The sequence below is a fragment of the Artemia franciscana genome, chromosome 4 (assembly GCF_032884065.1).
Source record: "Artemia franciscana chromosome 4, ASM3288406v1, whole genome shotgun sequence".
In the NCBI taxonomy this organism is placed as follows: Eukaryota; Metazoa; Arthropoda; class Branchiopoda; order Anostraca; family Artemiidae; genus Artemia; species Artemia franciscana.
The window spans coordinates 43,221,480-43,242,526 of NC_088866.1; the positions used below are offsets into that span (position 1 = coordinate 43,221,480).

Below are 21,047 nucleotides of genomic sequence, written 5' to 3' on the forward strand. Positions count from 1 at the left end.
TTTTGTTTTTCAAAAATTTCAGATTTTCATTTTTCGTAACTATCCATTACCGTGTAGCTTAAGGTCTGTTCCAAAACTCAATTGTAATTAATGATACTATTTTCGTTCAAAGATAACAAACAAAACAAAATTGCCAGCAAAGTTTGTTAATATGATTGCCAAATGGACTGCAATGTTAGCCCATTTAATGTTTTTTAAACATTTTAAGGGCTACATCTGAACCATTTTTAGTTGAAGATAATAAAAATCAGTTCACGATAATCCAGCTCTGGGACATCCTAAGTTTTAGAAAGACGAATCATAGCCTTCACTCATTGTTACTCTTCTCTTCAAACTGAAATGCAAATAAATAAAAAAAAAGTGAGTTTTGACGTTAGGGAGATGAAGACTGTAAGAAAAGCTAGACATGCCTGTCAAACATGTAGAATCATGTGGTTTTCCCTAAGGCAGTAGAAGGGAACAAAAAATACAAAATCAAAACAAGAGTTTTGCAGACAGAAAAAATTAGAAAAGCATAACAAAGGGCTAGGGAATTGAACAAATGAAACTTTCTTGCTAATTTATAAAATGGAATTGAAAAGAAAGAGATAAATTGTTTGGTTAAACTATTCTAAAGTCCTAAAAGAAGCTCAATAAACAAAGACCTGCCTTTGTTTGGTATCTATTTATCCATTCTGGTTACTGAAACTTCTGGTAAATGAAGACTTCAAGATGGACATGCTCAAGCGCTTTGAAGTGCATGTAGTCATTATGTAAGGGGTAATTGAATTGTTAGGCTGATGTTCAAAACAGTATGGTCAACTAAGGCAACTAAGACTCCGCTCCCCATCGGAGCATAAAACTGTTATCCAGCTTGTGTACTTGGGTACAGCAAGAATTCAAAGGGTGGTTAGGGTGGCTTATTTTCAGTGTGAACGAAACTCTAAGGAACAAAAACAAATTCAGGGGATGAACTATGTTCACATAAATGGCTGTTCAAACTGACATTGGGTTTTTGGAACCATTGGGCACCCGTCAGGATTTCAAGTCAAGGAAGTACTTTGCTGATCCTGGTCCTCGAGTAATTAAAAGGTAAATAAAATCGGGGATACAGCTTGCTAAATCCAGAACATTGGAAAACAAATTAAATTCTAAATGTAATATGATATTATCTTCATGCGTATTTTGCCATAAGCAAGCGAGCTGGAAAGCAGAGGACTTGTGTCTGTGCCCTACCCTAGAACAAATTCTATGAACGTGCGGGCCGTTCAGATCATTGCTCACTAAATCTGGTAAGCTAGGAAAAGTGAAGTCAGTATTACAAATGGCTGAAAACTCGGAACAATTTTTTTGGAAGTTCTTGGACGTGCAAACTTCGTATGTGCAGCTTAAACAAGTTAATTATCCTTCAAGTGTAGCTTGAAATAATGGATTTCCTATAAAACAACCAAGTCTATTGTAGAATAAAATGTGTAGTTATATCAGTGTCTAAAATGGGCTGTACTGCTATAGCATTACTGTCACGTCATCTACATTTGATTTTTTGCATCTTATTCTTATTATATTTGCGAAATCGAACAGTTTACCTAATCAAAGTTCCAGCAAAATATATGCATAGCTGCAGTAAGCAGCGTCGTTTGGGGGGGGGTCAATGGGGCATTAACCCTCCCCCCAATAATTTGGAGAAAATTATTATATAGCAATGCCCCTTGACTTACTTGATGTAGAAACCTTTTGCCCCCCCCCAATAAAAATGCTGGAGCTATGTCTCTGAATGCAGCACAACACTCTCTAAGTCTTGCTCGCTGCCAGTCTTTCCTCTTTAAAAAACAAAGTTCAATGTCGTTTGTTGATATCTTGTCATTTTTCGAGAATGCTTAACGTCGTAGCTTTTTTTGAATTTGTGGAGTTTAATTGGACCTAAAACCATCAATAGTTCACCAAGAGTCTTTTCGTTGCAAATTTTTCTTTGTTTTCTATGTTATTGGTTGATATTTTCCTTCAGTACTCGCAAATAGAGGCAGAGTCGCCTCACGTTGCGTTCTACGGTCGGCAGCTCAGCTTTGACCTTGGAATGTTGCACGGTTGTTACCATGACGACGAATTTCTGGTATTTTCTCTTTTTTCAGTTCATATTTTTGGGTTTTTAAAGCCGATTTAACTTTATTGAGGCTCCAACATTATTTTGTAAATATTTATGCATCTCTAGCATGAATGGTCTAGATTTTTCTTTTTTTAGTACATTGAAAAAAGGGCATGGCTATATATAGAAAGTTACGTTTGATTAAAACGGACTTCACATTAGGTACGTAATTTTCTATGGTAATTGGCTCAATGATGTTACGTTAAGCATAACTTTTCGCATTTGGTCAAGTCTTTTTGCGCTGGTCTAATGTAAAAACTCATAAAACCCTCAAATTCATGGTCTGAAATCATCAGAAGCAAACTATTCAAAAATAAAAATACGGAATGGAGAAGGAAATTCAATCTTTTATTGGACGTGAGGGGCTTTTTATGGAAAGTCTACTTTTCATTTTATTCTCAAAATTTATTTATTTCCCATCTAGAAAGCTCATGTTGTTGCTACCATTAGCTTTGGCTATTGACTTTTCCATGACGCAACATAAACTGACCTGATGTAAAATTCTAAGTAACTTCTAAATTCTGAGCATCTAAATTCTAAGTAGCGTAAAATTCTAAAAAGACGTAACAAAAATTTCCAAGTCCAGCTATAGTCTACTAGCACCGCCTACAGAACGTACAAAGCTTGCTCTTTAAGAATAACATAACGCAAAGTTTTATGCTATGGCAGTGTGAATAGTTCTACGGTGTAGTGTAAACAAGCCATAGTTTTTTTTTAATATTTATTCCTCTTTTTTTGGCTAAGTTAGAGGTTCATGGTTTCAAATCTTTACTTTTTGCAGTATATCCTATTTAGCTCTAAAAAAAATAAAAATAAAAATAGAATAAGCATAAACAAAAAGAAAAAGCATGAACAAAAACACAGAGCCTTATAGAGTTTAAAAACTCTTTAACAGGGTAGTTTGTTTAACCCTTGGTAATTTTTAATTTATTCATCTTATACGTGCATCAGAAGTCGAAGATTTTTATTGACCCGAAAAACTGTGTCGTTGGTATCTCCTTCATTGGATTCTTTCTATTGTAAGAAATCATTGTCTTAAATCATAATTTTGTTTAATGTTGTTCGAAGGCCTTATAAAAATTCTGTATGATACTAGATCTTTGAAGAGACTGGTCTTTAGCTTTATAATTTTAAAGAATGTCTTTCATTTTCTATTTGCCGTTTAGTTCAGAGAAGGGACACAAAATTGGACTATATGACCTAGATTGTCAAAAGGACTTACATGGCAAGTTGTCATATAATATTTTCGCCGAAAATCTAATCTGTCCAGAGCTCGGTTATGGTGAATCCTTTTAAAAGAATTACATGGAATGAGTTGGTATGAAAACTTTTGAATTTCTTCAAATTTTACCTAGCGAAATCTACTAGAATTATGTTTTTCGCGCAGCCATTCGAAAAACTTATTCTGTTTACATCAATTAAATATGCCAGGAATTTTTTAAATAAATAAACAGTAAGCAAGTAAAGCGATGGTTTTGTTCTGTTTTATATATGGTGATGTATACGCCTTATTCTTGTTTTCCAATATTTTTCATGTAATTGGTATTTTTGGAGTTTTGGCAAATTTATAATTCATTTCTATGTCCCTTTTTTGTGTTTACTCCTGTCGTAATATTCTGTAAAATATTGGAAATTCTTTCAATCAAGGGTGAATAGTTAATTTTCAGGTTGTTTTCCAGGTTAATCCATAAGTGGAAGAACTTTAATGTTAAAAAAAAAATAGTCAAAAGCCCACAAAAGTGAAGTCGTACATTTCCTGGTCTTGTTAAAGAAGACTCAATAATTATGAAATTTTTTGTGTCTGGTGAGGGCGGCCATTGAGTTTGGTTGTCATTTTTGTTTTTAAATTGTTTCAGTTATATTCCTGTATTCGTAATCTTATGCTAGAAAATTCATTTCCTTATCTATCTATCATAATCCATTTTTGCATCTTTGTGATTTTTTATTCAATTGGGAAAATATGTTTCAAATACAAGAAACAAAAAAGAATGCAGTTTTGGAGGATCATGCCACCCCCAGTCATATTTTCTTTACTTTTCCAGCCTTTTGGTTAAAATCCCACTTTGCATTCGATGCCACATGTGGTTTTGCAAGAGCTCTAGGACACATGGTGTATCGAAGGGGTCTCAAGAAGCACTCCAATCCATGTAGAATGCTAAAAGAAGCCCTAAGATCAGTTCAGGTTGCGATCAGATAAGCGTTCTCCCAAGTCCCAAGTTTCTACAAATATCGATCATATTGCTGCAATACCATTTGCAAAATTTGTCAACATGTTAGTGTTGTGATTTTGGACAATTTCAGTATGATATTAACTACTCCTAATTATTAGAATCCAATCATTTAGGACGGTTACTTAAGAGTGCAATTAATGACTCTGATCTCTCAAATTTCTACGAAAATCTGTACTACGACTGTAAGATAAGTGTGGACCTTACCTTAGACCTTAGATCCTTCAGAGCCAGGGGTGGTAGATAGGGCGTCTACGAAACCTCACCAGACATCTCGGAGCTGAGCTACAGCGTCACGTCCTCCCACTGTGGTTGAAGAGACATCTCCGCATTTTTCAGGTCTCGGTCGTACTATCATAGTAAGATGTGTCTAGGTAGACTTCTTTTTCACCTCTCCTCTGGCCGCCACTTATATACTGTATTCTGTACTCTGGCATACGGAGGACGTGGGCAAGGTATGTCCATCTCCAACATTTCAGAAAGTCAGTAACTAATGGCTGACCGGTTCGTCGGCGAACTTCTATGCTGGTGACCTTTTCCTGCCACGATATTTTCAGGATTCTCCTAAGGCATATGTTTTCGAAGGCTAGGACACGTTTCTCCAGTTGGGTGTTTAGTTTCCAGCATTCACTAGCATAGAGGAGGATAGACATCACATTGCTATTCAGGAGGCGGAGCTCCAAGCGCATAAAGTATTTATTACTCCGCCAGACCGGTTTCAACTTGCTAAAAGCCGATGTCGCTTGTCCAATTTTCCTCTTGATTTCGTCGGCTATTTCACCATCGCATTCAATCCAACTCCTGAGATACTTAAATTTTTTTAAATTGTTTTATCTTTGCATTTTAGCATTAGCGGGGAGTCAGATGTGGCCATACTCTTTGTTTTACTGAAATTTACCGCAAGTGCCATTTTCTTGGCCTTTTCGTCTATGGCGTCGAGCAGCAGCTGCAGTTGCAGTTCGCTTCTTCAAGAAGAATAACGTCATATGCGAAGTCCAGATCAGAGATCTATCGGCTGCTAATCTTCACTCCAATGCCTGAAGACTGTCATTTTCCATGACAATGACAAACAGAAACGGGGACAGGATACATCCTTGTTTGACGCCAGACATTATCTTGAAGAAACGTGTGTCCCCATTTTCTGTGCATACACAGCATTCACCATCCTCATATAGTGCAATTATCATTTTGACTAGTTTAAGAGGTACTCTGTAATATTTCAAAATCTTCCATAAAGTGTCTCGGTCAACAGAATCCAACGCCTTTTAAAAATCAATGAAGAGTAGGTATAGCTTCCTCAGTGTGGAGAGAAAAAGAATACATGGGAGACATATATACTCAGAAATAAAGAAATTGAAGCTAAATTCATCCAAGACCGAGATTGTCATCTTTCATATCAGTAAACCCAGTGGACAATATGATTTTTCATTTACGTGTAAAACTGAGTCAATTAAGGTAGCCCCCAGATATAAGTATTTAGGATATGTGCTTCAAGGAAATGGGAACTGGACTGAACAAATTAAGTTGATTATTTCTCGGCAAAAAGCAGCTGCATGGGCTCTACTCCTGCAAAAACACATAATGGGTATTTTAAATATGAAAACGCACAAGCACGAGCACCACTTTATGACTAAGGTTTCACTGGTTGCCCATTGGAGAGACCAATTGGAGTCTCTGTAGTATATGTATTTTTAAAAAAGCTGTATGAGAATCATATAGATGATCAAAATTTGGTTACAGCTATTTCATTTGCCAGATAGCCGTCTGGTAAAGACGGCTTATAACTGGATGTTGAAATCAGGGCTTCTACTTTTTGGGATATTACCCTATTTTAGGGAGAAATCACTTCTCTTAGGGATACTTATTTTGAATATAGGGACAAAGGGAAATCTTGGGTAAAGAAAGGATTTTCAGAGAAGTCTGGGTTACAGTAAGGATTTTCAGTGAAACTTTGATTTTTTCAAACAGTTCCTGTTGAAACATTGGAAATGGTCAAGTGTAGTGACGGATCACTAACCGCTGAGGGTCTGACTAATTCCATCAAACAAGTCATTGGAAAAAACTCGATTCCCTGGCAAAATATCATTGGATTTTGTGTGGTTACTACTAACGTCATGTTTGGAACGTCATCTGCTTCAAATCTAATGAAAGCCATGGTGCCTCATATCTTGAATGTGAAATGCGCGTGCCATCTTATTCGCTTATGTTCATCCTGTGCATGCTTGTCACTTCCCAAGACGCTAGAAGATTTAGCACGAAATATCTATGCCCACTTTTCGAGGAGTGCTTCCATGCGAGATAAGTATGCTTAATTTCAGACGCTCCTTGATTACAAAGCACTCCCAATTCTTGCACCAGAACATACCCGTTGGTTGTCCCTTCAGGCCTGCATAAGGAGGCTTATTGAGCACCAGGCTGCTCTTACTCATTATTTCATAGAAACTACGTTTGACGACTCAACTACAACCAATGACCTTATCTTGTCAACATTACAAAGTAAGGTGACAAAGCCATACCTTAAATTTATGGACTACTCTCTTCGCCTCTCTGATGAAATCATCACAGTTTTTCAATGTGAGCTTCCACTTCTTCATTTCCTAAAGGCAAGTGTCAGAAAACTTGTGAATGATGTTGCGTCTAATTTCCTGGAACTAGACTGTATTCGCAGTGTTGTTTTGTTTACCGAACAGAATCCTTACCTTTCAAGTGAGTACCTGCCTTTAAACCAGATATTTGTGGGAATAGCTGCAACCGATTCAATGCAAGAACTCGCAAATGCTCGAGAGCCAAGTGATAATATTGATCTCTTTTACCAGTCTTGTCAGAACTATTATATAATCCTAATCAAGCAGATTCAAGACCGTTTCAAGTTTGAAGACGAAATTTATGACATTTTGCCATTGGTTGAACCAAGGAATGCAAGAAATTTGAAGCCAAAATCTCTAAGGCCACTATTTACGAGATTTCCTGTTCTACAAGAAAAGTGTTGCGCCAAAAAAAGGAAGTCGAAAGGAGATCTCAGGCAATGACCGATGTCACTAAGCTTCATTTGGGAGATGCCAAAGTTGAAGAACTGTCAGTTGAGCAGTACTGGATGAAGATACTTAGTCTGAAGACTTGCATTGGTGAAATCAAGTACTCAGAATTGCGGAAGGGTATATCACTGATGTTTTCGTTATCCTTTAGTAATGGACCAGCTGAGCGTTTGTTTAGTCTCCTCAAATTAATGAAAACAGGCATCCGAAACAGTTTCGAAAACGTCACACTAGTCTCGCTTATTCAAGTTAGTTACTGGTTGAAAAACGAAGATAAAACTTTATCAACTGTCAGCATGCCGAAAGCTGTTGCTGGCTTCAAGACGAAAGCAAACACTAAGTGCGATGAAGTGCTGGAGGTGACACTTACTTGAACTTTTTTATGCGTTCTCGATGGTGTAAAATATTTTATGTATATCACTATCTGAAGTAAAAAATAAAACTTTGATTCTGCGTTACGTTTTTCGTGTAGATTATATAGAAATCTAAGGCAAAATATCTCTTTTTTCTAGGGAGAAAAATAGGGAGAAATCAGATCTAAAGACAAGGAATTTTAGGGAAAATTAATATAAAAATAGGGAAAATTGTAAGCGAAAAGTGGAAGCCCTGGTTGAAATCTCCTAGAAAGGTAACATGGCCAAAACAGGTTAGCGCCCTGCTGGATAAAGCTTTTTTCTCATGCACATAAAATGAAGGCCAGGGTCCCGATTGCAAACCTGATGATTTCCTTAAATTGCTGGATTAGAGGCTTGGTGACCAGGTAATCCAGGTTTGGCTTACTGATGTTCAGAAGTCAGTTGCTTTAAGGTCTTGTAAGCAGAGAAAGTAGTGTATGAAGAGAAGTTTTTCTTGAGACTGAACCTACCGTAGAGAGCGTTGAAATATTGGCTGCTAAAATGAGCAAATTGTGTGACATTGCGTAGACGATACTGGCTTTTTTCTGATGATTGCCTGGGAGGTAAGTGTGCCTGTTCCTTTTGTGGGTAGTATGGAGATAACCTGGAACATTTTATGAGTAACTACCCAAGGTTGGAGGATCTAAAGAAAAGTTTTGTTGGGGGCGATGCACCAAGACTCCTAGGTATCCTGGAGACCTCTTCTAGGGAACTGATTATTGCGGCTGGAGGATTTATAAACATTTTTTTAGAGGTACGGAAGTTATAATACAAAAGTGGCGAATGCTACTGTCTGGTTTGTTCAATTCATGCTTATGTATATATTTTATCCTTTTTTGTTTTTTTTTCTTCTTCTTGTTTTGTGCATATGGCCACTAGTTTTAAAATAAACGTATATATATATATATATATATATATATATATATATATATATATATATATATATATATATATATATATATATATATATATATATATATATATATACATATATATATATATATATATATACATATATATATATATATATATATATATATATATATATATATATATATATATATATATATATATATATATATATGAGGAGAGGTAAATTAAATTTACCTTCCCTCCTGAAGCTCAATCTATTTTTAAATGAATTCCAAAAACTTGATCATAATAGAAAATGTAACTTAAATTTTTGGTAGTTTAAAAACATACAGAAATAAAATAATCGTTTTTATTAATGGTTATTTAAATGTGTAAATGTCCTATGCAAATTGTTAAACGTATGAAATTAAATATTTTCTACTACTGATTTGTGGAGAAAATAAAGAAAAAACACACTTAAAACCGGTTCATATCTTATTGTTTCTGGAAGTTCCTTGCTCATAACGTCCTAGGAAACCTTTAGTGAAGCAACACATGATTACATTTTCATTTTTGAATCTGGAAAACATAGGGGAGCTTTCCCCTATTGTTTCACACTCAAAGTTATAAGGCTCTAGAGGGCAGTTAGACAAGAGTGTTTTGTTCTACTTTTAATCTTTTCTTCTGAAGACCCTAGAAACAAAAGACCACTCTTCATTAAGTCTTCCCCTATATTTTTGGCTTCAAAAAGCTCTAATGATTAAGCTGATTCTAACTTATGATCTGAGTGTTTCAGAAATTCCATGACAGGAGGAAATATGAATTTGTAAGCGAAAATGTTCCAGAAATTTATAAAGACTTGTCCGTGTTCACAGAAATTGGCAACGCTCTCCTGGTTAAAAATTTGAACTGCTCATTACAAAGGGAACATGTCTCAAAATTCATGATTTACTTTAATTTTACTTCTATATACTTATATGCTTCTATATACTTACTTTATACGTTGCAACTTCAGCAGAAATTTCACATACTTTTTTATTTCAGGCTATTGAAACGGAGATAAAAAACGAAGATAAAACTGTAATTCTTGTTGTATCCCAATATGGTATACGGATCTGCACAAAAGATGGCGCTGTAAGTACTTTTTTACTAATGCCTTGCAACGAAAAGTTAAAAAACAAATGTCACCTAGAATTGAGTGTTGTGTATCTGAATTTGTGCTGTTCGGCTCTAAAGTCGGAGTAGTAGGTCGCTAATTCAGGTAAGAGATGCATTTAAAGTCAGAATAGTAGCTTGCTAGTTCTGCCACCCTTGTAAATCTAATTTATTAAATGGAATGTGTGATAGTATCTCTATATCTGTGATGATATCTCCATATGGTGCTAGGTGAATTCCCCTTTGGAAAACCCACCAAGCGGTAAATTCCCTCTGTGAAAATTTCCTCCCGAAATCCCCCCCCCCTCCCTACATGTAAAATTGAGCAGCGGAAAAAAACATGAAAAATAAAAATAAATTAAGAAAAGAAAGAATTTAGAACATTTTGCCGTATATTCAAAAAAGCGGCAGAATGTTACGTGCAGAATATCTTATAGTTATTTTTTTATATTATCGTCTATTTTTTGTGTTTTTGGAGGTTTGAATTATCATAACAGAATAAGATAAAGGCTAAAGAAAATAATTTGTAGATATGAAATTATTGGCAGCTTTAAAAGAGGTGGCATATGATGGGAGTGTACTGGGATAACTGGCTGAGACTAAGAAGTGCAAGTAATTACATCCCATGAACTTTGTCTTGTGCAAACCAGAGGCGTTACCACCCAAAATGTTTGGAAGGGGAAATGGATTTTATTGACTGGCTGTTTACTTCTGCCAACTAATTTGGGGATATTACTATTATAATCACTTCATAAGAAAACGAATTAACGCACATCCGTAATCTTTCTTCAAGGAAAGAACGTGAAATTCAATGTTTTTGTAGATAGGAACTTGAAACTTCCACAGTATGGTACTCTAATGTAGCGAATCTAGTGGATTGACTTTCATTGCGATTAATGTTTGCGATTGAATCTTTCTCTCGATTCTACTTTATTAAACAGTACAAACTTTAGCGTAAAGAGCGGGGTGTTGAGAAGGGAACAGCCCCTTTCATACACGTAGTAATTTCTGTTCGTTTTAAGTTTTAATGTCGCTCCTTACTTTCAGTTAAAAAAACTAGTTTTTTTATTTAATTTCTGAACGTTTTTGAATTTATGCATGTTTGATTTTGGCTCTCCGCAGATAAATTATTAAAATGAAATTTGTGTTTTTTTTTTTGGCTGAATAACTTTCTCTTAGTTTTGACCAGAAGATTTAGAAAAAAAAGGGTGGAGGAGGAAGCCTAGTTGCCCACCAATTTTTCGGTTACTTAAAAAGGCAACTAGAACTTTTAATTTTTAACGAACGTATTTATTAGTAAAAAATATACGTAACTTAAAAACTAACTTACGTAACGAACTTCTGTGTTCTTATATTTTTATTATGTATATGAGGAGGTTTGTCCCCTGTTAATACCTCGCTCTTTACACTAAGCTTAAATTTGGTCCCAATTCCTTAAGAAAAATTCACTGAATTTCTCTTCCCCCATGACATATTCCTCCAAGGAGAGATCCTCCCACATAGCACCCTCCCCTCAACCCCCTAAACCAAAAAATCCCCCTGAAAACGTCTGTACACTTCCCAATAACCATTACAGTATGCAAACATTGGTCAAAGTTTGTAACTTGCAGCCCCTCCCCTGGGGACTGTGGGGGAGTAATTCATCCCCAAAGACATAGTTATTATAGTTTTCGACTATGCGGAACAAAATGGCTATCTCAAAATTTTGATCCATTGACTTTGGGAAAAAATGAGCGTGGGAGGGGGCCTAGGTGCCCTCCTATATTTTTGTTCACTTAAAAAGGGCACTAGAACTTTTCAATTCCGTTAGAATGAGCCCTCTTGCGACATTCTAGGACCACTTGGTCGATACGATGACCCCCTGGAAAAAAAACAACAAATAAACACGCACCCGTGATCTGTCTTCTGGCAAAAAATACGAAATTCCACATTTTTGTAGATAGGAGCTTTAAATTTTTGCTGTAGGGTTCTCTGATACGCTGAATGCGATGGTGTGATTTTCGTTAATATTCTATGACTTTTAGGGGGCGTTTCCCCCTATTTTCCAAAATAAGGCAAATTTTCTCAGGCTCCTAACTTTTGATGACAAAGACTAAATTTGATGAAACTTATATATTTAAAATCAGCTTGAAAATCCGATTCTTTTGATGTATCTTTTAGCATCAAAACTCCGTTTTTTAGAGTTTCGTTTACTATCGAGCTGGGTCGCTCCTTAGTACAGTTCGTTACCACGAACTGTTTGACAACTTGCCAGGCAGAATTTCTCAAAAAAAATCAGGCAGATTTTCTCAAGCTCGTTGCACTTGATGTGTAACAGTAACCATCGAATCTTCAAAAGAGATGTCTATTGTATAAAAAACTTAAGAGCCGTTTCCCAGGGGGAGGGGGGTATACCGGTTTGAACACTCACACCCCTGAAATTTTGTCCGATTCGAAAAAACGCGACAAAAATAGATGTAAGCATATTTTGATGCGCTTAAAAAAATAACCAAAATAAAGGCTCTGGATATACTCTTGCCTAATAACATTATTTGGAACCTAATATTGCCTAAATTTATATATTTGGAACCTTAGACAATTTATAAGGACAATTTCTAAGGAATTTCTAATGAATTCCTCTGGAGAATATTTAAAAAAAAATCCTCCATTTTTTGAAGTGCCTATGTTTCAGAGTCTCGAGTCTCAAAACAATGGAAGGCGCCATAATACATACTTGACAACAGTCCGAACTACGGCTTCTATTATTATAATATTAGTTCTAAGGCTTGCTCAGTGCTTACGAATGTCTTTCAATGACAAAAAATGCCCTTGGCCCTGGCTAATCTACTTTTTCATCTTCATTGTATCCACTTTCCTTGCTAATACCATTAATGTCGATCAATCTTCTTTATACCTAACATGACCTCTTCATCTTCATTTATTCTTAAATTACGTGATCCAGCTTTCTTAGTATTGATTTCCTGGCTTATAGGCTACTCATAACCTTGAATTATCAAATTTCCAAGGTCTAGTTAGTTTTCACAAAAATTATTTCCCAGTAAAGTCAATTCCTCTGTATAATTCAAGTCTAGGAGTATTTTATGTTCCCAGTTTATATTAAGTTCTCTCATAGTCTTTGCTCTGTACTAAAATAATCCCTGTAAGAGGAAATAAATTTATCTTTGCTTTACTCATGGTAAGTGCTCATTTGGCATGCTATATATATATATATATATATATATATATATATATATATATATATATATATATATATATATATATATATATATATATATATATATATATATATATATATATATATATATATATATATATGTATATATATATATATATATATATATATATATATATATATATATATATATATATATATATATCTTGTGATCTAGAGGTTTCTAAATCGTTATTCCAACTCAGTTTTGTCAATTGGAGAGGGGGGGTGTTCACCCCAAAATTTCTTACTACATCCCCAAATGTAATTTGAAGAGTACCTTTTTGGGAGGTTCCTTTTTATTTTTATTGATTAACGCTTCGGTTGATATTTTCATAGAAAATATTGAAGACAGAAGTAATTCCCCCTGCCCCAGAGTTTGAAAAATAAATTTGACATCCTCCCCTTCTTTTTTTTGACGTGACTGTCCCAAGCATAAATTTTGTTCAAAACACCCTCTCCCTTTCCTTAAACAACATTCTTCTTTTCTTCAAGCTTTATCTACAGCTCGTTTAAAAAGTGCCAAGATGTTCAGCAATTTGTGTCCTACCAAGACCAAACTAATGCCTTGATATCCCTACATTCTGTTGCACTCAGTCTATTTACCTTTCTTACAAAATGGTATAGTTACAGTTTCCTTAAGAGCATCTGGAACTTCCCTTCTATAAGAAATTGTACTCATAGTGTTCAATATATTTTCTTTAACTTTGTAGCCTCAATGTTTTCGAAAATCATTAAGCATATTCACAATCTAAAAATTTTTCAGTCCACTTCCCATTAGTACTCTGTTTTTAAGGTCCCATTTCACTTCTAATCTTTTAACAAGAGCTAGTTTAGACTAAGAGCTTTCCCTCAATTTTTTTTTTGGATAACAGTACAGTACCTTAATGGCTTAGAAACGTTGAGATATTTATACAAGATTCTTCTTTCTACTAAAAAACCAGGATCTGTTTCCTAGCAAACTATTTTCCTAGAATCGTTCCATCCCATCTTTTACTTTTTCACTAATTCTAAAATTTCCTTTCTCCTCGGAATAGTCCTGCAAAGTTTTGTCCTATAACATATTAGCATCTTATCTACCTGCATTTAGCTGTTCTTAAAGTTACCTCTATATGCCTCTATGTCCTATATCTGTCCGTCACTCATTGATTTACAGTTGCATAATCAATAAGGCTAACCGTATCAGCATTCGAGTATCATCACCGTGGTTCATTGTATTACCAAAATGCCATGTTGGCTGTAAGTAAATTGTTTTACCTAAAATAATTGTTGCAGTCAATCACCATTCCAATATCCCATCCTCACACCAAAATGACCTACTCTAAGAGGGTGCTGTATAGTATTTTGTATGTATGTGTAAAATAAACAAATCTAATTATCTATCCCTACCAGTAATAAGCTGAACATTTAAGTCCCCTAATAGAAACCCCCTACTTCTACGTGAGATCTTATCAATTCTTTCCTGCAACCTTATGTAACATTCATTCAAGTGACTACAACCTCTGTCAGTCGGTTCTACATGGATATATAACAGCACGACTCAAATCTTGTATTTTCTAGCCTTGAGTGTTTTCTAATATTATCATTTCCTCTTCACTCACCTCTCCTGTCGACTTGTCGCCAGCGTTGGAAGAGCAGACTTCATCTTCCTCCAGGACACTTGGTCCTGAGCAGTCGTCGGTGCGTCTTCAGGTCTTATTCCTGCCTTGCATAGGAACTGATGTAGACTGTCGAACCTCTTGTTCTCCGACGACTACGTTGTCGTACTTCCTAGAAAATGATTTCTGTCAAGATAAACATAACCAGGTTATCCTATGGTGGAGAGGGGAGAGTCGTATAAGATCAAGATTTATTTTTATTTATTTTGAGAGTTGTATTAAAATAAATACATCCAAGCACCGAAATGTTTTTTGGGCATGGTTCCAGGCACGAGACGAGTTTTAAAAAACGCTGAGAGTTAATTTTAAAAATCATATACAATGACAGATAGATTCTCCATTTTTAATAGAAAAGTTCGAGTATCCATGGCAATTCTTTTCCAAGCCGCTGGATAGAAAGGCATAAATTTGCAGAAAAGAAACGGATCATAAAGCATGAATGAGAGCGTAAAAGACTTCAATGGTCTTTAAAGAACGCTTATTAATGCCCTCCGTTTTTCGCAGCTTGGATGCCGTATCCAAGATTTTGTTACTTTATGATGTTGTAGGAGCAACGCTTTGGTTTCGTTGTTCGTTTTTATACCGAAACAAACTTTGTCTAAGAAATCCTAGACCATTGACCATTACTGTCAAGGTACTATTGGAATTCAAAGATTCGCTTTTTGTGTGATTTTCAATAAACATTCTCAATATAGAAAAATAAAGATGTGCAAAATTTAAATTCCCAAAAGCCTCCTTCTAAAAAAAGACTGCAATTTTTAAGTTTTGGGGCCTGAAATGTTTATTCTTAATACTTACAAAGCTCACTTTCCCATGGATGCTAAGTTTCCGATCAAACAGTTTGTTGTAGCGAACTGTAAGTAAGGAGCGGCGCGGCTCAATAGTAAACAAAAATCTAAGAAACAGGGTTTCGATTAAAATATATACATCAAAAGAATCAAATTTGTATGATGATTCAAAATATATAAAGTTCATTAAGTTTAATGCTACCCATCAAAATGTACGAGCCTGAGAAGATTTGCCCAATTTTTGAAAGAGGAGGGAAGCACGCCCAAAACGGCAAATTACACCCTCAAATTCAGCATATCAGGTAAGAACCGTACTGTAGAAGTTTGAAGCTCCTATGTTCAAAAACCTGGAATTTTGCCTTTTTTTTGCCAGAAGACAGATCCACGGAATCGTGTTTCTTTTCTTCTTTTTTTCTTCAGGGGTGATCTCATCCAACCAGTGATTCTAGAAAATCAGTAGAAGGCTTACTTGATCGGAAATCAAAAGTTCTAGTCCACTTTTTGAGCAATCAAAATGATTGGAGGGCACCTAGATCCCTCCCACGCTACTTTTCCCCCAAATGCCGTCCCATCAAAACTTGTATATAGCCATTTTGTTCAGTATAGGTGAAATGCCCAATAATTATGCCTTTGGGGATAACAAAACCCTCCTGGGGAAACGGTGGTTTACGCATAGTATTTGTTATTGGAAAGTATACAGATGTCTCCTTTTTTGGGGGGAGGGACCTGCTTGAGGAGATTTACTACGGTAAAAAAAAATCGAGAGGAAAGTTTTAGGGGTGATCAGTGGGAAAATTTTCAGCGGGTTAGGATTATCTGGAAGGGTTTTCCATGAGGGTTATTTTCTGCGAGAGAAAATTTCCACTGGGAGTGGGGGGATTTTCGTGAACAAACTCGAAGGAGGGGGATATCTGATATGATTTGAAAATGATCAGAAATTAAAGTGTTTTTCATATGAAAGTATGCTAAAGAAAATTTCTCAAGCGGAATGATCCACAAGAAATTTCCCCAGGGGGGTTTCCTGTAAGGATGGCATTTCCCGGCGGTAATTTTCCAGGCATGGGGGTATTTTACATGGTAGGAATCTTACTTTGTAAGATTTTCTGTGGGAGGGGGGAATTTTTCAATAAGGCAAGCTGGATTTTTCGGCATTATTTGAAAAACGATCAGCAATTAAATAATAAAAAAGAAAAGTTTTTTCAACTGAAGGTATAGAGCAACATTGAAACTTGAAACGAACAGAAATTATTCCGTAGATGAGAAGTGGCTACCCCCTCCTCAATACCATGCTCTTTACTCTAAGTTTGACTTTTTGTCCCAATTCGTTAAGAACGCCTCATGAAACACAAGAACCGTCTAGTTAGAATAAGAAGCCTTTTAAAAATTTCTGAAATACTTTATCTTGAAGAGCGAGGTATTCAGAAAGGGGCAGCCCCTTCATATATGGAAAAATTTCTGTTTGTTTTAAGCTTCAATGTTGCTCCTTACTTTCAGTTAAAGAGACTTGTATTTCTGTTCACTTTTTTCCAGGGGTTACATATTTTCTGTAAACAATATACGATACACCAAAAGTAAGTGGGCCTCTCTCATTGACCACGTAACTCTCGTTTCTGTTGCTCTTTTTTCAGACTCTATGTGGGAATAAAGCCCAGGCACATAGGTGGAGTCTGCTTTTTTGATGGGGAGAGAAGGTTGGGGAAGAAGTCCAAACCACCAAACAAAAAATATGTGATCTTACGAACCTCTTATGAAATTATGTGGGTAATCTTTTTAGTGGGAACAAATCTGTATTTTGGGAGGGTCTGGTGCAAGGCAGATGCCTCTACCCCTGTATAAGTACCTGGCTAAGCCCCAAGTGTAGAATTTTGGGGTAATTCTGGACTTTGAATCTTTTCAAAGATTCAATTCTTCTATGGGTAAAATAGCAACCTTCCAAAATTATTATTTACATTCTTGGCTCCGGAGCCATGTTTTCTATTCTTTGTTTCCTTATTCACTTTGGTGATGGATATGCTTTTGTCCTTAACTTCAACAAAGAATAATAAAATACACTTAAAGTGGGACTTCATATGTCAAGCCTAGTGGCGATTTACAATCTACTAGAACAAAACTTTTAATGCGAAGTTCCATTTTGCTCCGTTTCTATCCCGTACGTTACAGATAGTAGCTAAAAGCTTCTCTGTGTTAAGATGTCAGTGAAGAGACCAGATTAGCATTTCTATTTTGTTAGAAGGCATCCATAGGCTATGAAAAGAAAGCAACTGTTCAAAATTGTTTTCCAAGAAAGGAAAAAAGAAAAAGGGCTACTAAGCATAAAAGCTTGTATATGTAAAAAAAATAGACTGAGTAGGGTTACATAAAAAAGTTTGTTAAAGTTGGAAAAGCCTTTTTCCAGTAGACACTAAATGCTTGTGGGTTTTTTTTTCTTCGCAGCAACTGGGACAGGATTTTACTGAACATACAGTGCTTATTTTACTAAACTTGTTCTGTCGGCCTGGCGCGCTTTGTTCTATGCATAGAAGAGGGATTCACTCCGAAAGCGGCAAGCGTCACATGGTGTGCAATATTTTGGAAAGTGCGCAGCCCCTTGGTGTTTTCTTCTCCTAGTAACCATTAAAAAGACATGAAAATGTATCAACGGTTAAAAAGTTTAACAAAGAGATTGAATGTTGAAAAAAACTGTTTAAAGCGTTTATCAACGGGAAGAAGATAGAGGTAAAAAGACAAGATTTAACAAGAAAACATACACTAGAAAATGGTGTTAAAAATCAGAAAAAAAAACACGAATCCAATTTCTCTCAGGGTCGTAAATTTTAACAAGTAACATTAAACTTGATGAATTTTAAATATTTTGAATAAGCATCAAAATTTGATTCTTATTATATATCCATTGTTATCAAGACTCTGTTTCTTAGAGTTTCAGTTACTATTAAGCTTCATCGCTCCTTACTTTCATTAGATAAATAAGAAAAACAAGTGTTTTTGTAGCTGAAATTCAGGCGCGACATTAAAACTTAAAACGAACAGAAATTATTCTGTATATGAAAAGGGCTGTCCCCTCCTCAATGCCCTGCTCTTTACGCTAAAGTTTGATTATTTCTCAAAACTCTAATTTATAAAATAATAAAAAACTTTAGCGTAAAGAGCGGGGCGTTGAGAAGGGGACAGCCCCTTTCATATACGGAATAATTTCTGTTCGTTTTAAGTTTTAGTGTCGCTCCTTACTTTCAGTTAATAAACTGTCTTTTTGTATTTAATTTCTGAACGTTTTTGAATCAATGTAAGTTTCGAATTTGGCTCACCATATATGAATCATTAAAACGAAATTTGCATATTATAACCTAAATAACCTAAGTTTGATTTTTGTTCCAGTTGTTTAAGAATCACTCCAGAATCACAAAGGCTGTTTAATTAGAAGACCCAACCTCTTTTAAAAGTCAAAAAAGAAGCTTTAGCGTAAGAGCGATCTATTGATGAGAGGCAACATATCTCATATGCGTAACATTTTCTGTTCGTTTTAAGTTTTAATGTTGCTTCTTACTTTCAGTTGAAAAACTTGTTTTTATTTAATTGCTGGTCGTTTTTTTTTTTAAATGTCGGGAAATCCAGCTCCCTCTCCATGGAAAATTCCCTTCCTCCAAGAGAAATTTCTCCGTGAAAGATTCTCCCATGTAAGTTAAACTAATTTATAAACTAACAAAACGCCCAAAGAGGTCGACACTATTTTTATGAAAATGGAAATCACAAGTTGAGCAATTTTCAAATGACTGAAATGAGTGATAGAAAAGATTTTTAAAAGATATACATAATAATTTATGTTCGTTTAAGTTTTAATGTTATTCCTTACTTTGAGTTGGAAAAACTTGTTGTTTTTTTTTAATTTAATAAGAATCACAGATCGAAGACATATAATATCTTTGATTATTATCACATAAAAATCATAGTTATGATGCTGCTTGAGGTAAAATCAAATGCTAAGATTGGCTGGAAAATAACACAAACAAATTATTCCTTATATCGGCCATTATTTAACAAAATTCAAAATTTAGCATGAAGAGCAAGGTATTGAGAAGGGGGAGAGCTTCCTCATATACGTGATATGAGGGGGTCACCCCCTTGCTCGTCAATACCTCGCTCTATACGCTAAACTTCGAATTGTGTTGCATTTCTTTGAGAATGACCCCTGAATCACAAGGGCCATTTAATTAGAATAAATAGCTCTTTTGAAATTACTAGAAATACCTTAGCGTCAGGAGCGAGGCATTGAAGAGGGAACGAACTTCTTCATATACGTAATAGTTTCTGTCCGTTTTAAGTTTTAATGTTACTCCTTACTTTCAGTTGAAGAAACTTGTGTTTTTATTTGATTTCTTATTGTTTTCTAAATATTACTGGGAAATCCTGTGCTCACTCCATGGAAATCATCTTCCCCCATGAAAAATTCCCCCTTGGATAGTTCCTCCCACGTACTTTTTGCCAAGTCTGGCAAGAAGTACAAAATTCAACATTTGTGCAAACAGGAGCTTGAAACCTGTACTGCAGGGTTCTCTGATACGCTGAATCTGATGGTGTGATTCTTATCAGGATTCTGTGTCTTAGAGGATGTTTCTCCCTTTTTTCATAGATAAGGCAAATTTTCTCAGGCTCATAACTTTCGATAGGTTGGACTAAACTTGATAAAACTTAATTTTTGAACTTTATAAACTTGATATATTTGAAGTCAGCATACAAATTCAATTCTTTTGATGTATCTATTGGTATTGAAATTCCGTATTTTAGATTTTCGGTTATTATTGAGTCGGGTCGCTCCTTATTTACAGTTCGTTACCACGAACTGTTTGATTTCCTTACGATGAACGTGTTAATAAAATTATGCACAGTGATGTATGCTTCCACATCAGATATTAGGAAGGAGGGTCGGTGGATCTTTCTGTAGTTAGGGAGGAGGGAGTGTACTTGAAGGCTCAGGAACTGCTTTGTTCTGTCTAAATTTTCTAACTCTCCGTTCCTTACCACGAACTGTCGAATAAAGTTATGAAAAATGATGTATACTTGCACATCAGCTATTAGGGAGGATTTCTGGTAATTTTCTAATAAATCAAAAAATTTCAGATGCTACCTTTGAGGTGTGACAATATTATCTTAGCCTCACTGTTTACTAATTTTCCTCTAAATTATGAATCCCTGCGTAATCACTTTTTCTAAATTCCTTGTGAGAAAATAAAGAGCAAAGAACTAAATAAAGCCAAGTTTTCATGGATAGTAGAAGCTAAAAAAAAAAAAATTCAACAGTCTCAATTGTAACTTCAGTAATTCCCTCTTTTTAACTTTAACCTCTTTTTTCAGTATGAGCTTAAATTTTCAAGCATTGATCTACTGCTATAACTATTCGGTAAAGAAACACTATTTTGTGATTAAATTTTCTTTTAAATTATTGTATTCTGATAAATTTAATTTAATTTGAGAATTTCGGCATGAAATTTTTGGTATGAATCGAAGTAAATTAAATTTTTCTAAGCAAACATAAATATTTGTTATCAACTCTTTCAGTTGTGCAATAAAACAACTTATGCAATGATTTGTCATAAGCTTTGTCGAGGGAA

General features: G+C 35.2%; 1 protein-coding gene and 1 long non-coding RNA gene across 2 annotated transcripts in view; one reads left to right on the forward strand and one right to left on the reverse strand.

Moving 5' to 3' along the window:
* Positions 1 to 21,047, reverse strand: part of LOC136026463 (uncharacterized) — a 100,064-nt gene that overhangs the window by 19,633 nt on the left and 59,384 nt on the right. The window contains exon 5 of the long non-coding RNA XR_010617292.1: positions 14,600 to 14,768. This is a non-coding gene — a long non-coding RNA (uncharacterized LOC136026463). The remainder of the gene's footprint in view (positions 1 to 14,599; positions 14,769 to 21,047) is intronic.
* LOC136026462 (SHC-transforming protein 3-like) overlaps positions 1 to 21,047 on the forward strand; it is a 149,291-nt gene that overhangs the window by 13,549 nt on the left and 114,695 nt on the right. The window contains exon 4 of the mRNA XM_065703060.1: positions 9,677 to 9,766. Within this exon, the coding sequence (XP_065559132.1) occupies positions 9,677 to 9,766 (90 nt within the window). The remainder of the gene's footprint in view (positions 1 to 9,676; positions 9,767 to 21,047) is intronic.